Raw genomic sequence first — 19,226 nt, 5'->3', positions numbered from 1 at the left:
GTCCACAGTCATTGGGTGTCTTTTGCAGCAGGGGTCTTATGACTAAGACCCCATCTGGTTATATATTGTGGAGAAGAGGTTACACCTACAACAGACATAGGTTTAACTTAAGTACAACAGAAGGACCCAGCAATGCACTCAACTCTATCTGACAGTAAGTAAACCGTAGGAGTTTTGTGTCATAAAATCATAGAATTCCATGATTTTTTTCTGGAGGAAATGCATAGATAGTGGTAGGCACTAGTGGAAAATGCTGAAACAAATGTAAATGTATTACTTTTGGATACTATGCTTTGATAGTATGCTTTGCTTTTGACCTAAAATATTTAATAATACACATTAATATTTGAGGTACATATAGCAAACATAGCTTAAAAAAACTTATCTGGGTTTTCTTTTGCTAAAAATTTTTTATACATTGTAAAGACCGGTCTATTTTATCACGTGCTTACCAAGGACTAGTCATCAATATCACTTTTCATTTATTTTCTAAATTGTTATTATTAATAAATGTCTATAATCAATTATTTTATTTAAAGTCTTTCAGACAGATTTATAGAGTAGTATAAATGAGACAGTCCCTGGTCTCAGGCTTGCAAGTTTAAAAAAAAATGATGATAAAGGAAGAGGGGATGAGGAGGGAAAAGGAAAAATGCAGCCCATGCAAAATTTGGACACAAATCTCCAAATAAATCCACAGTTATTATCTTGCCAATGTATATGGTGAAAGTGTCCACCTGGTCTGCAACACACCTCTCATACAGGTAGTTCCCCTAACAGGGTCATGAGGAATTTAAAACATTAGAATGTAGTCCAGTATTCTAAACATTATATAAGAATAAAGTCCAGTTGTCATTATCTCTAAAATGGGTTATTCCTGTTGCTTGTTGCAGGAAAGGCTACCTTGGTAGTCCAGACTTCTGCCTTCATGCTGTCTCTTTCCATCACCTCCTTTCTTCTGTTATTTTGTGTTCTGAATATTGGAAGCTGTGAGAACTATAATGATCTGAAAAAGTTGGAAACAGAGTTTGCCTTCACTCTTTACCAAAAGCTAGCAGAGCGTAATAACAGAACAAATCTTGTCATCTCACCAGCAAGCATTTCTTTTTCTTTGGGACTTCTGCAATTTGGTGCTCGTGGAAAAACCTTTGGACAACTGGAACATGCTTTGGGATACAGCTTTCGTGGTGAGGAATCTTCTGAGACATTAAGTATTTAAGGAACACTGCATGTCATTATAAAGTCCATCCGAGAATTTTCATTTTTCTCCACTGCCAAAATCATGTAAACCAAAACTGAGTGGCCTTTGAACTTATGACTATGGTAGTTTTTATGACTTTGTTTTTTGTAACATCTTGTCCATTCAAAATCAGCCAGTACCAAAGTATTACTTTTTAAACATTCTGCTTTTGTCATGCTACAGATTCCCCCCCCTTCATTAAATCATGAAAAAGAGTTTTCCGTGTAGAAATGTGCCATTTAAAGGTTTGATGGGAAAGAATAGAATAGAATAGAATAGAATAGAATAGAATAGAATAGAATAGAATAGAATAGAATAGAATAGAATAGAATAACAGAGTTGGAAGGGACCTTGGAGGTCTTCTAGTCCAACCCCCTGCTTAGGCAGGAAACCTTACACCACTTCAGAAACTTACCCAAGAACTTCCAACAACTGGAGAGGATCATTTAAAGCTAGTAGACTGCAGAAAGTCACTGGTCTCTTGCACCCAGAATAGCACTAGCTATGTGGACATGGAATTATTACATAGGATCACAAATAAAAAGAGACTTGGCATGTGCACCGATGTACTTTTAAATGCAATTGCTTTACAACTAATGAGGTTGAGAAATAAATAGAAAGTCAGGGTAGTTTTAAAGATATAGCTCCTTTTGAAATGCAGACAGCACAAATGTTTGCTTTGAGCCACAAAAACACTAAGCTCTTAACTGTTGTTCTAATGGTTTACCTCAACCTACTGTTAAAGAGGAAAGAAATGACAAAGTTGATGGTTAATTAGCAGCTTTGAGAGTGTTTCCAAAAGCTTATGATTTCCGATATGAATTTGGTTTCAAAGTCAATTCAATGTGACTGACAATAAATGCTGGTTTTCTCAAAGCAAATACAAGCATTTCCCCCTTAAATATTTCCTCCTCAAAGCAAATATAGAAAATAACAAGCAAATCTGCATCTTCTTATTCTTTATAACTTCTTAGTCATGGAAGCTTCAAAGACTCAGACAAATATTCAGAGATGGACTGGTTGACAACTGATCGATCAAGTGTGTCCAAGCGCAAAGGGGATGAAGAATGGTAGGGGAATAGATTTAATCCTCTCTTCTTCACCTCCACTTATGTTCCCCACCTCTTCCCCATTTGTTCTGGGGCAAATTTTGGGAGTGCACTTTAGAGAGAAGAACCAGAAGAAGATTGTTGAAGGAGCAGATATCCCATGTAACCATTGGGTACAAAACTGGGGGCAGAAGACAAGACCAGAAATAGTATTTATTGGCTCTCTAACAGAGTCATCTAAATGCTAGCAAAACCGTTTTTGGCTAGTTGTGCAGTGAACGTTTCTAGCATCTACTCTTGGTTCCAGTTCAACTCCTTCATTGGCAGGATTGCTACAATGCTTTGGGGCAAAAAAGCAGGGATGTTAGAAGCTACAGGGAGATGAGGAACACTGTATAAGCCACTATTATTCCCTCCTACAGTATGACCTTCCGGAGATCATAGAGGGGGCAATTCTCATTGAGTGGTGTGATTTTGTATCATTATTATTTCTCCCCCTTGACTACCATAATACAAGGACATTTCTTGTTCTTAGATGAGAACATCCAGAATTTCTTGCACACAGCCTACAAAGGAGGAATTAATTCCAACCAAAGTACTATGGTGCACTTGGCATGTACCCTCTTTGTTCAAGCTGGGATGCAGCTTTCACCTCAATTCATTCAGCAGACTGCATGGTGGGGAAATAACACAGTGCAGCAAACAAACTTCAGCGATCCTAACAGGACCGAAGCACGAATTAGGGAATGGATTACCCAGAATACAGGAGGTAAGCATTTAGTAACCTCTTTGTTGTCCCTTTGCAATGCACATGGTTTGCACCAGCTTTTTTGAGACACTCAAGCACAGAGTAGCAAATGTGTAGGCAAGTGACATTTGAGTGTACTCGCCAACTTTCTCCCATGACCTCTCTGGGCTGCAACCTGCTGAGGCTAGGAAAGACTGGCACGAACCTTAGGACAGAAAGGCATTGAAATATTTTATTGGTACACTCTGGCTGTCTCCGACCTGAACCAAGAAACTCAAAATTTGAGAGCCATAAATCTTGCAAGCAAAAGTGTAATCTTCTCTGCAGCCTGGGTTCATATAATTCTCCTGGTAACTGAAGTTCACAGGCAAGGCAGTGTTTGAAGGCAAACAAGGTTTCGATGAGAACAGTGCAGCCTAAAGTAAAGTATATGGCACAGAAGGTAGATTATCATAGAATTGTTTCAGCCTCAGACCGGCATGCAGGAGTACAAATGACACTGATCAGCCCTAATTTCCAGTAAAGTACTCCATTTATGATTGAAGAACAAGAAAATTGTCCCCTATTTGTTGTAAATTTCTTCAGGGTCAATATCACTTATGTCCTGGACCTGATCACAGAGATTGCTTCCAAAAACTAAATCAGTGATAAGAGTATATATACACAGCACTCCAGGTTTGGTCCCTGCTAAATTTTCAGCTAAAAACACCTGGAGAAAATTATGAGACAGAGCATCCTATATAAACCTATTTTTTTGCCTAACCTTCTGTTTGGAGAATTGAACATAGAAGAATCAGGAGTATGACAGCTCTCCAAACATCAAGATAAAGATTAGATTCTTTTTTTGCTACCTGACATGTTTGTGGCTTTGCTTGGTTCGGCTAGATTTTCCAAAGGCAGTTTACACTTACAGTACTAGCAGTCCAGTGCATCCTAGTAAGGGTTTTTTCCCCCCAAATTGCAATTAAGAGGTCATTAATTTGCCATCAAATCCTTCTTTGTTAAGTCCTAAAAGCACACAAAGTTGTTGTTGTTTCTGAGTTAACATTTCAAACAGAGAATAAATGTGTTACATTCATCTCTGTTGGCAAGATTTCACTCTTTTGTTCTCTGCCCATTACAGAAGCAAGCTCCCTGTCCTTGGACACAATTGCGTCTCCCCTTAACCAGATAGCCGTGGTAAGCACCATGAACTTCAGAAGCACGTGGCAAAGGAAGTTCACTTTCACACACACTCAAGCTTTGTTCTTTACCACTCCAGATGGCATCACCTTGAAAGTGCCTACCATGTATCTCAGAGCGGAAGTCAATTATGGTAAGGATAACAGGGATGGGCTTTTTCTATACAGACGAGTTTCCCTCATGACAGAGAGAAAGAAGCTGGAAGAAAAAGAGAACCAGCATGGTATTAAGGAATCAGGAAGAATCAGGTTCAAGTCCACCCACAGCCCAACAAGCTAACTGGGTGATTTTGAGTCACTCTCTCTCAGTCCATGTTGTTGCATGGAATAATGGGAGAGGGAGCATTGTGTTCACTGCTTCAAACTCCTGAAAGAATGCAAGTTAAAAAAAAATCAAACTAACATAAAGACAAGTAAACAAGAAGCTTCAGAGAATATGCAGTAAAAGAAATCACTCTAATGTCTGAATTTTCTGCACTTGTGGAGGGGCGCATAGCAACTATCCCATGTCAAGTGCAGCTAGTCAAACAGTCCTAAACTGTTAAAATGTCATGTAAGAAAAAATGGAGAGTAGCACAGTGTTTTCCCTTTTCAAAGAAGCCCACAGCCTTCTCGTCAGCCCTTTTTGTGTCACTTCCAGTTTTCTCTTGCCAGTTGCCATTTAACATCTTTTTTGTTAAAAGCTGATAATTGCTTCCCACATTCTGCTCATCCAGGCACTCAGGTTTGACTAATGACATTTTAAAACACAATGCAAAAATATTAAATAGGTGATAAATCCAGTTAACTATTAAAATCTTGGTGAAACAGTTATATTTTTACAGATTACTGAAACCAATGTTTCTCAACTATAACAACTTTAAGATGTGTGGACTTCAGCATGTTGGCTGGGGAACTCTGGAAGATGAAGTCCACACAGCTTAAAGTTTCTGAGTTTGAAAAAAATTGATCTAAATAATGATACAATGAGCTCCCATTATAGTTTCCAAGACAGAATGTTCCACAGACTTGTAGAACAATGCAGGAGAACAAATAGTTTATGGTGGAAATTATAAGTTTGATGTGTGTTCTGATTTTCATCCTGACCTTAAATTTTGTGTAGTGGTGGAAATATATCCAAAATCCTGCTTAGCCCAGATTTGCTTTTGAATGGTGGTCTTACTTAATACATTCATACTGTAAATGTGACATTTATTACACTAAACCTAAATTAGTGTAATATAGTGACTAAGAAATTGTGCTGCAAAGTAGAAAGTTCTTGATTCCAGCTTTATTTCTATTGTGAATTCAATTGGCCACCTTTGATACAACTCTCTTTCAATTCAGTTTCCATATATGCAATAGAGGAAATATTTCTACTAAATGTATAGGACTCTGAGGATTTTTACTGGTACAATACAGCAGTATTTTACTGCTAGCGTAAAAAGTGCCATCTGATTAAATGTACTCGATGCTTTTTAAGAATACCACCCAGTGCATTTCTGTTTGGCATATGTCCATAAATACAAAATGTGAAATATTTTTTCAGATTATTTCTGAATACTTCCAATGTATGAAGCATTATTTTAAAATCCAATAAATATGCAAATAATGGTCAGTGACAAGAAATATTTGGGGGGGGAAGGCTTTCAGTCTGTTTAGTTATCTTGCTGTACCGTAATTATTAATCAAAAATCTGAATAAAAATGGCTTTTTTCAGAATGCTCAGAACTAAACACATATAGCTCATAAACCCTTGTTGAATAGTGTTCTACTGTTGAAATATCACTCTTTAGAAGGTCTTTCTGAAATTACTGAAAATCCTGGTATGTTTGTTAATAGTATACCACTGTTTGTTTGTTTTTTGACTTGCAGGTGAATTCCTAGTGGGCTCTCTGGATCAGATCACTGTGGTTGAAATACCTTATCTGGAGGAGAAGGTTAGCGTGTTTATGGTGCTTCCATCCAACAGGAGAGCCTCTCTAGCCAGGATTGAGACTTACCTCTCGGCTCAAACCTTCTCTCTGTGGTCCAGCACATTGAGAAGAACAGCAATGGATATCTTTCTCCCTAGGTAAACAACAACGTACATCCAGTTGCTTCAACATTTGGATCTCTGCTCGTGTTTGCTGTGTGTGTATGTGTAACAGGCACAAACATGACTGTAGACAAAATGCCATGGCTATGGATATGAAACATGGTAGGAAAGAGGAGAGGACAAAGCCATATCATCTGGATCTGTGCTGCCTAAAATCTTAAGTGTGGAAATCCAGGGATAAGACCTTGGAAAAACTACACAGAAATAATTACAAAAACAAAGGCATGCTTTAAGCCCTAGAAACAGAATAACATATCCAGAATAACACTACATATTCTTGTAAATATGCAATACAGAGATGGTATTCAGCAGGTTCTGACCAGTTCTGGAGAACCGGTAGCGGAAATTTTGAGTAGTTCGGAGAACTGGTAAATACCACCTCTGATTGGCCCCACCCCCATCTATTCTCTGCCTCCCGAGTCCCAGCTGATCGGGAGGAAATGGGGATTTTGCAGTAACCTTCCCCTGGGGTGGGGTGGGAATGGAGATTTTACAGTATCCTTCCCCTGCCACACCCACCAAGCCAAGCCACGCCCACCAAGCCACACCCACAGAACCAGTAGTAAAAAAAAATTGAATCCCACCAGTGATGCAATATTCAGGATGGACTATGTGCTCTTGAAACGTTGCTCCATTGCAATTCCCATCATATCTCATTCTTAGACATGCTAAGTAGGCTGCTGGGAGGTGAAGTTCACTAAGCCCGGGAGAGGCCGTATGTCACCTTGCCCATAGAGGAATTGCACTGAAAACAACATAGTATATTTATAGTGTTCCTCTATCACCTTTCCAGGTTCAAAATTCAAAACCACTTGGATTTAAAGATGATTTTACCTGCATTAGGAATTACAGACATGTTTGAGCAGACTGAAGCCAATTTTAAGGGTATTTCAGGTAAGCTTGCCTATACAACTTTTTCAGGTCAAATGCCATATGCAACTTTGAGGGCTTAGGAGCCACAGTGTAAAAAAAATGTGCAGGATCAGAATAAAGAAAGGAAAAGGCAACTAATTTTAATTAAAAATAAAATAAAATAATACAACAATCTCCTATATATTTAAAGTTTTCCCTCTTCTGTGATGTTGAAAATTACAATTCATTGGAAACTTTTGGAAGATCTTAGGAGCTATATGCATTATGTTAAACTAAGGACTCAAATTATAGATTCTGTTCTGTGGCAGTGATTCATCACAAAAGATCTTCTAATTGGAGTTTTGGGTCTACAAAACAATTTTTCTAATCACAGGTGGGCATGGATTATTTCTGGAACAAGAATGTACCTTGTACTCTATTTCGCACAATGCTTTATTTGAGCCTCTGTCACCTAAAATGTTTTGCCATGAAGCTTACAAATCACTTCATTTATCACGGCTAACTTATCCTAGAAGTGCATTGAAAAGCTACATTTTGTGTGTGTCTTTACTTGTATGTCTTTACAACCCTGTAATCCCTTTTAATTGGGATTTGGGATGGAGCTGAGCATTTACTGGCCAGATGCCCTTCCTAATGCCTACACAAAGTTCACAGCAGATATGTTCTCTTTGCGCCCTAATAGAGAAACGCCCTAATAGAGAAACATCTGTCACTGCCTAGGATTGAATTTAAGTCTGCCAAGTGTGAGGCAAGTGTCTTCACCTCTAGGCCACCACGCAGCTCATTCAAAAGCCACAATATTGGTGTAAAAATGAAAAACCCTCAGTTGAAAAGCCTATGTAGAACTTTAATATAGGGAGAAAGAATAAGTAAAATAAATAAAGTTATTTTGGATAAGGATTTTTTTTTTTGTAAGGATACTCCCAAAACTGTTGACTCAGTTCTCATTGCAATTCATGTATTCATTAATGGATGGGTTCCACTTCACGGGGGATACTTACTAAATTTATAGATGGCATTAACTTTATAATTTCTGGAAGAAACTCTCTCTTTTCCGCAGGCCTTTATTTCATTTTGTCAATCTGTCAAACAACACCCATCTGTCTTTGTACATTTTGACTGAGCTCTCTGATAGTTGTCTTCTAGTGTCTCTGTGACAGAAATCTTTCTTGAGCAGTTTCTTCCTTAAATAAGTTGTTTTGGTTTTGCGCTGGCAAATAATAACTGCTTTGGTTTGTTAGAACAAGGAGGTCTTTATATCTCGGAAGTTGTCCACAAAGCAAAGATTGAAGTGACAGAAGATGGCACAAAAGCCTCTGGCATTACAGGTAAGCCAGAGAGAATTAATGCATGAATCTAGAAAACAAGCAAATGGTTTATTAATTAAACAGTACTTTTAACATAAATAATTATTTTATAATCCAACAAATACAGCTCCTTGGGGTAATCCATTTGCCCACGGGAAGTTTTAAAACGGCTTAACCCAACCTGGTGCCCCATCCAATGTTATTATCAACCATGCATGTACCTATGAAATTGGAAACAGATCTTGTTTTCCATGTTATATCATGGCTTGCAGTTTGCTGCTTGGCAGCAAACAGGAAGCAAACTTTCATATCTATAAAATTCCACTGTGCTACATCAAAGTTTATCATTGACAAGTTTGGGACCTCTTAACATATTTTTCATATTGACTTTCCCTAGGCATTAACTGTTTTTGTTTTATCTGCTTAAATTTTATAATGCTGTTTGAATAAGTGCTATGATGTACACTTCAAACTTTCTACAGTGAGAAACAATATACACATAATTATAACAATTCCAAGAGTAACAAGAAAAGAATTCCTAGTCAGCAGGGTCAAACTTGTGGATTTCAAAAAGTTATACTCTGGAGGGAAGCAAGATGGGGGAAACCAGGCAGCAGCGCCTAATAATTTCAAATCGTTCAGAAATGGGCTGCAGTAAATTCCAATCAAATAGATTGGGAGCTCACAGGTAGCACTTATTCTGGCCTCATTATATATTATATACTATTGGCATTTGAACCAAAAAGGACCAGCAATAATATTTATTGGGTCTCTAACAGAGATTTAAATGCTAGCAAAACAGTTCTTGGCTAGTTGTGCAATGCACTTTCTAGCATCTACTCTTGCTTCCAGTTCAACTCCTTTGTTGATAGGGTTGCAACAATGCTTTGAAGCCAAAAAGCAGGAAAGTCAGAAGGCTACAGGGAGAAGAGAAAAAGATTGTACAAACTACTATTATTCCATCCTACAGTGTGATCTTCTAAAGATTACGGAGGGGGCAATTCACATTGACTGGTGTGACTTTGTATCATTATGATTATAAAAAGGAACAATGCAGGTGGACAGACTTCAATTAAAACTAATTTAACAAATGGATATGGACAGACTTTACAAGGTGTAGTGCTATATTGTATCTTATAGTTCTAAACACTATTTGTGTTTCAGAATTATTCCTCATAATATATATATCTAGGATATGGCCATTCACACACATGAGTTTCTCAACCCCCATCAGAAGGGTATGGGAAAATAGAGTTTGTCGGAAGACCAGATAAGACAAAATCGGTGATGGGGGGGGAATCTCTCAAACTAATCCAACCATTTAGCATATGCTGTAAGAAGTGATGGATGGAATCGGAGGCAAGGTGATGTAGGACTGGCCTAGAAAAACAAATAAGAATGTCTTGGATTGCAAAATTCTGTTACTGATCTAACTTCTTACTGTCATTAGGACTTAGATATTTTAATTCTCTAGTACTGGTAGTCCTTGACTTACAACAGTTCATTTAGTGACTGTTCATTGTTACAATGGCACTGAAAAAAGTGACTTACGACTGTTTTTCACACTTATGACTGTTGTAGCATCCCCATGGTCACGTGATCAAAATTCAGTGTCTTGGGATCACGTGATCATCTTTTGCAACCTCTGACAAGCAAAGTTAATCGGTAAACCAAACTCACTTAATAATCGTGTTACTAACTTAACAATTGCAATGATTCACTTCACTGTGGCAAGGAAGGTTGTAAAATAGGGTAAAACTCACTTAACAAATGTCTCAATTAGCAACATAAATTTTGGGCTCAATTGTGGTCGTAAGTTGAGGACTACCTGTATTTAGTTTTACTTTCTGTGAGATATTTGAAATTGAACAAATGTAAATAAAGCCCGATATTCACCAATTGTTTTACATCACAGCTATGGTGTTGTTAAAAAGATCCAGAGCTCCTGTCTTCAAAGCGGACAGACCTTTTAATTTCATTCTAAGGCAAGCCAGAACAGGTAAACATGGATTATTTTAGCCATAAGAAAACATTATTATGATAGCAAAATATTGCTGCTTTTTTTTTATATGCTAGTAGTTTGACATTTCGTTAAGCAAAGTTCTCTATTTTTTAAATGTATTTGTTAACTTTATATGGGCTCGTCTTAAATATTTGGCTCTGGCAACTAACAATTAAAACAAAAACAAAAACAGTCAGCAAAATTATAAATAAAATAGCAGCTGAGCATCAACACCAACAGTCACCTTACCTCCAATCAATACAACCATCAAATGCACTTCCAGGGTTCAGGCTTAATGGTGAAGGCCTTTGAAAAAGTTAGTAGGGTCAGAGTGAGTTTGAGCTGCAGAGAGATGATATTGCAGAGAACGGGTCCCATGACAGAAACAGCCCTGTCTCACAAATCTGCCTTCATTTGTGAGAAACAGCTCTCTTCCTGGATCCCACTGGGGATCTGATGGGTCCCAAAACTTTAGAAAAGCAGCATCTAAACCAGGGGTATCCAACCTTAGCAACTTTAAGACCTGTGACGTCAACTCCAGCATGAGTGTTGAAGTCCACAGGTCTTAAAGTTGCCAAGGTTGGACACCTCTGATTTAGACTACCGTATTTTTTGGAGTATAAGACACACACTTCCCCCCGCCCCCAAAGAGGCTGAAAATTGGGGTGCATCTTATACTCCGAATGTAGCTTTTTCGAAGCTTTTTTTTCAGCCCTAACAAGGCGCTAGCAAATGAAGCATCACCGTGTTTTGCCTGCTTTTCTCAGTGCTTCTCTCTCCAAAGATCAGCTGTGCTTTAGAAGCTGTTTTTTTTATCCCCAAGCAGGGGATAAAAAGTGCGTGCATGCGCTCAAAACTAGCAAACTAATGTGCTGAAGGTGACCAGACTAAGGACACTAGCCAGATGAATACCTGGTAGGCAGATTTTTTTCCCTATTTTTCTCCCCAAAAACTAAGCTGCATCTTATACTCCAGTGCGTCTTATAGTCCGAAAAATACAGTAATACAATTTCAAAGCAATTGATACATTACGCTAACCAATCTGGGTGGCAAAAATCCAAATGACCACTAAGGGATGACAATGACACAGTTTTCTGTTGTTTTCTTTACAGCTTATTTAGTGGTCCTTCGGGTTTTTTTAGCATGCTTATCTGAATTCCATTTTTTTCAAATTTAACCTATGGGCATCCAAACATTTTCGCCTCATTCATTCTGCTGAGAATGAATTCATAGATGTTATTTTCTTAAAATGGCACTGACATGATTCAGTTAAGAAAGGAAATATATATCAAGGGCTACACTTTCTGCTACAATAGTCTCTCCTGCATTGCCTTCTAATTAAGTAAAGTGCTTAATTAGAATTGTTTGATACCATCAGAAAGGTATCTGTCATTGTCTTCTCAGTGAAGCTTTACTACTCAGGAATGAACGAAAGGACCAGTCTTAAAAGTACCACTGCATCAAAGTGTTGAAAGTACCACTACACCAAAGACTAAAGCCAAACAAAATGAGTTTGTCTTTGTTATTATGATATCTGGCTCATTTATATGGCACATATTTTTCTGACATTTCTTCCTTCACATTGCATTTTTTTCTTCAGGGTATTTTTATGACCTCTTTTTTATTTTAGTAATTGTGAATTCTGACTGTTCCATTCTAACACTTGTGTTTAAAAATATCAGAACTCGCTTTGCAACATGACTCCCATTTTCCCCATTGACCACAAGCAGAGGGAAGCGATCTGCAAGAAGGAAATATACTGCTGATTTTTACCACTCTTTGTAACTGTGTGGTTGTGAAAACTTTCATCTCTGATCAGCTTAAGACTTAAGTTTAAGCAGGAGTGTGTGAGGTGGAAAGAGACAATTGGCCTAACCCATCCTAGCCAATCCACCGTGGGCATCCCTCCCTTGCCACTCCTCCCCCTCTATTCCTCCCGCACCACCTCACCCCAGGTGATTCGCCATGAGACAAATTTCCATGGCTGATTCGCCATGTAGGACAGTTAGCCACGCATCCTGGCAGTCAATTCACCTGCCGAGGGGTGGGCCTCTGCCTTCCCATGGACCTGGTGGGCAGAGAGGGCGCCGTGTGGAGCAGGTAGCGCTGGGAGGCAGGGAACGTGGCGGTTGCTATGCAGGGCAACTGGCTGCTCCTCCCTCCTAGCACTTGGCTTTTTGAGGTACTGTAACTGTGAGCAAGGTGATTGTAGAAGTTATTTACATCCTCGCAAGTACATCCCTGCTTTAAAAACAAAGTCCAAACAGCCCTCAAGTAAAAGTAACTTCAAATGGCCATATTATCTTTCTCTCCTTCCACAGTTGAAATGGCATGTTAGCGAATTGCATATACACTTAGCATATACAAATAATATACGTGTAATAAAACCCACAGCTTTGATCTGTGACATTGTATTATAAATATAACAGTATTACACTGCTAAGCATTAATGTTTATCTCCAGAAAGTTCAATTGACTCTTTTAAAATCAATAGAGTGGTAGGCCACAAATAGAATCTGCAGGTTGCTTTCTGTTACATAACAAGTTTCTCATAAAAAATGTTCACATTCAGAACATTGCTTTTAGCCACAATTATCCAAAGCTGTATATCTTATGCTCCAGAACAAATGGTTACTGTATTCAAAGCCAGATAAAGTATCTTAGTGCTTGGGGTAACACACCTGAGATATTTTTAGATTTCATTTCATTTTTGAAGTGCCCTGTTCTATTCCTTCCTTCCTTCCTTCCTTCCTTCCTTCCTTCCTCTCTCTCTCCCTCTCCCTCTCTCTCTCTTTCTTTCTTTCTTTCTTTCTTTCCTGGCTTCGTGGTTCCTTTCTATTAGCCGTGTTATAAAAAAAATAATAGCATTCTCTCATTAAAGTTGTAGACATCTTATTTTTCTACTTCCAATATTACTAACTTCCAACTGTGGTGAATGTGGCTCCCTTATTTCCTGTTTCTCAACCATGGCAACTTTTAAGATGCATGGACTCCTGGAATTCTCCAGGCAATTGCTAAGATTGAGAAACTCTGTCCTAACGGCTTACATAAAATCATTCTGTTTAATCAAATAAGCCTTTCTCAACTTGCTGTCTTCCACAGATGTTGGGGCTATGTTACCTAACCAAGTCAGCCAGTTAGCAAAGACTATAAAAGAAAAAAATCCATTGAAGTTCTTACTTTGCTATAAACCAGGGGTCCCCAACCCCCAGTCCACAGCCCAGTACTTGTCCACAGCCCATTGGGAACTGGCAGCGAAGCTCCATTTGCACAAGTGGCCTGCATGTGTGCAAGACCATCCCCTCTCCCCTCCTGCTGCCACTGTCGTTGCCAGTCCGCAGAGCCAGAAAAGTTGGGGACCACTGCTATAAGCAATATGTGTAACTGAGGCTGAACTGAATCTTTTTTCTTTTACAGGTTCAATTCTGTTCATAGGAAGACTTACAAATCCTACACTGTAAACTTAAAATTAATCCATCTACCTGTCTACTTTTCCAAAGCCACTGAGGCAATACTATACATATCTAAGAAGCACGTTTGATCTTGGATTTTTTTTCTTTTAATGAACCTGTAATCCCTTGCATCCGAGTGGAGTCAGGGTGACTGAACAGAGCTCAAGCATTTACTGACTGGATGCCCTTCCTGACACCTATGCAGAGTTTGCAGCAGACAATGACCGATTGCGCACACAGAGAGAAATTTTCTACCGCTACCTAGAATCCAACGCACAACCTCCTAATTTTGAGGCGACAGCTCCACCTCTAGGCCACCACATCATTCACATTTCATCTTGGAATATCCAAAGGAAATTATGGGAACAATAAATCATAATTGTTTTTTGAGGGGAGGGGGTGCGTAGCTTCAGTAACCATGAAAATAAGGAAATGATGACCTATGATGCTACCAACTTTAATTCAAGCATATTAAAAAGAATGGTAACAGTGGGAAAGAACTAGAAAGCATAGGCACCAGATATAGTAATGGCTCGGCCTTTCCTTCTTTCACTAAGCCACTACTTCTCAGCCAGGTGTCTTCTTCATGTGACACATACATATCATTCCAGCTACTCTGCATTTGGGGACACAATACTGGGGAAGAACCACTGGGGAAAAAACAGCTTTTACTATTTTAAGATTGTATTTCAAAGCAGGAAAAATTCAACAGATCCAGAAGGCATAGAGTTGAAGAAACCAATGCTGGGTATATGATATCTCTAAAGTCTGCATCCCTAAAATGTGGATATAGTACACAGAATTTTCCAAGTCACTAACACATTGTAATTCTATTGTGCTAGTAGGACAAAGCATTTGAAGTAAGTGTTACATTTGATTATTTTAAACTAAATGTGTATATTCAGGAAAAATTTGGTTTGGTCTGAATCTACCCATTTTCATAGCCAAAAATGAATGCTAAGAATAGAGGCTGAGAGATTTTTCTAAGGAAAACCATGCTGACAGTTTTTCCTCCAGAGTTATTTCTCAACCCCAGTAAAACAAATGGGAAACTCCCATTGCCAATGAAATTAATCTAGGGTTAGGTTAGGCTTAGGTCTACTTAGACTCGTGGCCAAAAACTAATGCTAGGGATAGATTCTTAGTGGTTTTGTAAGGAAAGTGACATCGTTAGCTTTTCATTCGGACTTCTTTGTGGACCACAGTAAAACACATTTGGAAATCCTGTTGCCCATGAAAATGAAAGATAGGGTTAGGGTTAGGGTTAGGGTTAGGGTTAGAGTTAAGGTTAGGTCTACTTGGAGTCATGGCCAAAACTATTGGTAGGGATATATTCTTAGCAGTTTTCTAAAGAAAGAAATGGTGGCAGCTTTTCATTCGGAGTTGTTTCTGGACCATAGTAAAACATATGGGAAAAATCCCATTGACAATGAAAATGAATCTGGGGCTAGGGTTAGTTCTACTTGGAGTCATGGCCAAAACTATTGGTAGGGATATATTCTTAGTAATTTTCTTAGGAAAGAGTTGGTGACAGTTTTTCTTTCAGAGTTATTTGTTGAGCTCTTTAAAACATATTGGAAAAATCTCATTGACAATGAAAATGAATCTAGAGTTAGGGTTAGGATTTGGTCTACTTGGAATTATGGCTGAAAACTAATGCTATGGATAGATTTGTAGAGGTTTTCTAAAGAAAGCCATCTTGATCGCTTTTCATTCAGAACTCTTTTGTGGGCCTGTGTGGGCCTTGTGGAGTGGGGCTGCCAGTATTTGCTGAAAGGGCAATGCTGATGTCTATTTGAAAAAAAAGTTTCATACTCCTAACTAAAGGTTACTCTCCAATATTTATATCATTTGGGTTGTCATTGCTGATATTTCCAGATAAAATCTACTATTAAAACAGATTTTGATGATAGTGCATTATAGACTTATTTTTGAGTTACCTTGATTGAGCCAATGTGAGTTTGTAATAATTTTGATGCTGTTTATTATTTGGGGGGGAGGATCCATTGAACTCAATAGAACAACTTCTGAATAAAATATTTAAGAACTTGTCTGATATCAGTGTTCTTTTGGTGATGTCTTCATTGCTCAGAATTGGCATGCTTGCTTGCTAAATTGCAGCGGCTTTTTAAAAATAACTATATGCCCTCTTAATGGTTTTGCTGATGGTTGAAGGAATCCAGCCAAGCCATCAGCCAAAAGGGGTTTCTGACCTTCCTTTTGGATCACCAGTAGGTGAACCAGTAAAACACAACTGAACAACTGAATGAAGAAGCCCAGATCATATCTTCACAAGCGGCATCTTTAGCAGCTTATCCAGAAGCTCTTACTTCTGGTTTTGACTGGACTGCTCCAAAGGTGGGAAGAATACAAGAACATCATTTAAATTAACATTATTAATCCTGCAAACTATTATAGATTCATATTAACAACAAGGTTCATGATGTACAGTACCTCAATTTACTTTATACGATAAAATGTCTGTCCAGACATTGATATTGTAATAGGACTATAATATTATAATGGTATTATATATTACAATAGTACCTGATATTGTAATGATATTTGCTGACATATAGCAGACAAAAAAATAGCTTTTTCCCAAATATCAATGTCTGTGATGTTCCCAGTCAAACTCTGAATACTGGATTGGATGGAGATAATGCTGTATTCCAAGGAGACTGATCTGAGCCATTAGTTAATAATCTTCACCACTGTCATTAACAGAACATCAGCCTTCCTTCCTTCCTATCAAAATATCCACCTTTTACTCCATATGATGATTATGCATGTATGTAACTGGGCCAGAAGGAAGCATTATTTTAGATATAGGAACATTTGTCATCTTTATGTTTTATTCAAAATAAATTTCAACTCCTTGCACTCTAGTGGATTTGAGATAGTTGGGCCAAGTCCATTGTGTGCAACACCTGGGCATACTAGGCTATTCCTTTTTCCACCCCATTACAGCCTGCCCTGCTCTCCCAACTTGCATGCAGAGCTGAGACTCTGGAAAAAGTTCATAGAAGAGCAACTAAGATGATCAAAGGCCTGGGAGACTAAAACATATGAAGAACAGCTGCAGGATTTGGGTTTGGCTAGTCTAAAGAAAAGAAGAATTAGGAGTGACATGAAAGCAGTATTCCAGTATCTCAGGGGCTGCCACAAAGAAGAGGGGGTCAAATTATTCTCCAAAGCACCAGAGGGCAGGACAAGAAACAATGGTTGGAAACTAATCAAGGAGAGAAGCAACCTGGAATTAAGGAGGAACTTCCTAACACTAAGGACAATTAATCAGTGGAACAATTTGCCATTAGAAGTTGTGGGTGCTTCATCACTGGAGGTTTTTAAGAAGAGACTGGACAGTCACTTATCTGAAATATCATAGGTTCTCCTGCTTGAGCAGAGGGCTGGACTAGAAGACCTCCAAGGTCCCTTCCTTCCAGCTCATTCATTCTATTGTTATCTATTCTATACCATTCGGTGAAATCTGTCTCGTCCTTGATCTCTCTTCTACCTGTCGCATTTTCTGCTGGTCGAACCCGCGAGAGAAAATCCGCGAGAAGAAAATTCTTCGCACTCGAGACGGATATTTTTCTAATAACCGCAATGAAAGTCAGCTCGTAGCTAAGCTAAGGCGGGGCTTTTTTCCCTTCCCGCTTGAGTCTTTTACATCCCACTCCACCGTCCCGCTTTCCGATCGGGCGCACAAGATGAGTCAAGTGGCTCCTTTGGAGAGCCGGAAGTCGTCCGAGAAAGCCGTTGCGACCGTAGCCTTTTGGGGGTTGCCACTCTCCTCCCAATGCGCAAGCGCGGGCAGAAAAGAAAAAAAAAAAAAAGAGGGTAGGGCGTGCAGACAGGGCGTGCGGAGCTCCTGGTGGCGGTGGAGTGGCTCCGTCCGCGCGCTCTTCATGGCTGCTCAGCCTTCGCCGTCCGTGCCGCTCACTCGGCGGCCCCTGTTGCTCGGCCAAGTGGAGGGCTCGCAAGACGCGGTGACCATGGCGGCCATCGTGCCCAAGGAAGAGGGGCTCATCAGCGTCTCGGAGGACAGGTGAGGAGGGTCGGGCGCGTTGCGTGGTCCCGGCAATAAAAAAGGGAAGGGAAGGCTGAGCCGCACCTCTTGCCCGGGACGGGCTGTGCCTCTCCGACGTTTGCGGCTCCATCAGCCTCTGCAAGGTGGGCGCTTTAATCGGGAGAAAGCAGTCCACCCTCGGCTACCTGGAGCCGCCGGTCTCTCTGTGCAAAAAGACCGAGTACCGAGCTGGCGCGGCTCCTGGACGAAACAGCGCTCCGCATCCCGGCAGTGCGGGCGAGGGCTCCGGAGCTCTGCGCGAAAGGAGCTTGGGGACGAGGCAGCCTGTGCCAGCTGCATCGCCGTCGCTGGCTGAAGAGGCGAAGCCGTCTGGATCCGTCTGCCCGAGTCTGGCAACTCGGCTGTTAAAGGAAGGTTGGGAAGGAGGGATTGACTTGGTGGGGAAATGGAGTGAGCGGCAGATCGCGGTATCAAGAGGCTGGTGAGATCCCAAATGAGCGGGATCCCTTTCTTTCCTAGGTCTTCGGATCCCAAAGCAAAGCTTAGGGGGCTGGAAGTACTGTACTAGGCTGTAACTCTAAGCCAAGCGGCTGTGTTGTGTTAACCTGGCAACTATCTTGTTCTCCAAAGCATTTCTATACCTGAAATTACCTACCCACCTACCTTATCTGTTCGTCTACCTTGTCTGTCTGTCTGCTTGCCACCGATCTACTTTGTCTGTCTGTCTACCTACCTTGTCTGCCTGCCTGCCTGCCAGCCACCTACCTATCTAACCTACCTACCTTGTCTGCCTGCCTGCCAGCCACCTACCTAATCTGTCTCTGTCTACCCACTTACCTACCTATCTTATCTGTTTGTCTACCTTGTCTGTCTGTCACCGATCTACCTTCTCTGTCTGTCTGTCTACCTACCCACCTTGTCTGTCTGTCTGTCTGCCACCTACCTATCTTACCTGTCTGTCTGCCACCTACCTATCTTACCTGTCTGTCTGCCACCTACCTGTCTTACCTACCTATCTTGTCTGCCTGCCTGCCAGCCACCTACCTAATCTGTCTCTGTCTACCTACCTACCTATCTTATCTATCTACCTACCTTATCTGTGTCTGCCTGCCAGCTACCTATCTACCTTGTCTGTCTACCTACCTACCTACCTATCTTTCTATCACATTTTTGAAGCATCCATCTCCCTCAAAGAGTTGTTGGAAACTTGTTGCCTCCAGTTAGTATACTTTACAGCTGACAATTGCTCTGAGGCTTTCTTGGT

At 40.0% G+C, this 19,226-nt stretch overlaps 2 protein-coding genes and 1 long non-coding RNA gene across 3 annotated transcripts in view; 2 read left to right on the top strand and 1 right to left on the bottom strand.

The window, feature by feature from the left end:
- The first annotated feature begins 916 nt into the window (after positions 1-916).
- On the top strand, positions 917-15,977 carry SERPINE3 (serpin family E member 3). Its single transcript, XM_034432550.2, has 8 exons — positions 917-1,187; positions 2,825-3,058; positions 4,161-4,352; positions 6,073-6,271; positions 7,089-7,189; positions 8,410-8,496; positions 10,391-10,474; positions 13,895-15,977. Exons 1-8 carry the CDS (start codon positions 929-931, stop codon positions 13,936-13,938), a joined length of 1,200 nt encoding a protein of 399 aa, XP_034288441.2. The 5' UTR covers positions 917-928; the 3' UTR covers positions 13,939-15,977.
- Positions 8,217-17,681, bottom strand: LOC148116736 (uncharacterized). The gene is made up of 2 exons (XR_015732438.1): positions 17,447-17,681; positions 8,217-8,524 (listed from the first exon to the last, which is right to left on the bottom strand). It is a non-coding gene; the product is annotated as an uncharacterized LOC148116736 (long non-coding RNA).
- WDFY2 (WD repeat and FYVE domain containing 2) overlaps positions 17,388-19,226 on the top strand; it is a 48,780-nt gene continuing 46,941 nt past the window's right edge. The window contains exon 1 of the mRNA XM_034432207.3: positions 17,388-17,980. Coding sequence (XP_034288098.2) covers positions 17,643-17,980 — 338 coding nt within the window. The 5' untranslated portion in view covers positions 17,388-17,642. The remainder of the gene's footprint in view (positions 17,981-19,226) is intronic.

The sequence above is a fragment of the Pantherophis guttatus genome, chromosome 1 (genome assembly GCF_059756535.1).
Source record: "Pantherophis guttatus breed Tessera chromosome 1, ASM5975653v1, whole genome shotgun sequence".
NCBI classification, from domain to species: Eukaryota; Metazoa; Chordata; class Lepidosauria; order Squamata; family Colubridae; genus Pantherophis; species Pantherophis guttatus.
This window is presented reverse-complemented; position numbering and strand designations above follow the sequence as displayed.

What these genes read in the sequence shown, in the direction of transcription:
- SERPINE3 (XM_034432550.2), top strand. Translation starts at nt 929, where the DNA reads ATGCTGTCTCTTTCCATCACCTCCTTTCTTCTGTTATTTTGTGTTCTG. An exon ending in CAGAGCGGAAGTCAATTATG is followed by an intron (nt 4,353 to 6,072) that starts GTAAGGATAACA and finishes TTTGACTTGCAG; the next exon opens with GTGAATTCCTAGTGGGCTCT. An exon ending in AAAAGCCTCTGGCATTACAG is followed by an intron (nt 8,497 to 10,390) that starts GTAAGCCAGAGA and finishes TTTACATCACAG; the next exon opens with CTATGGTGTTGTTAAAAAGA.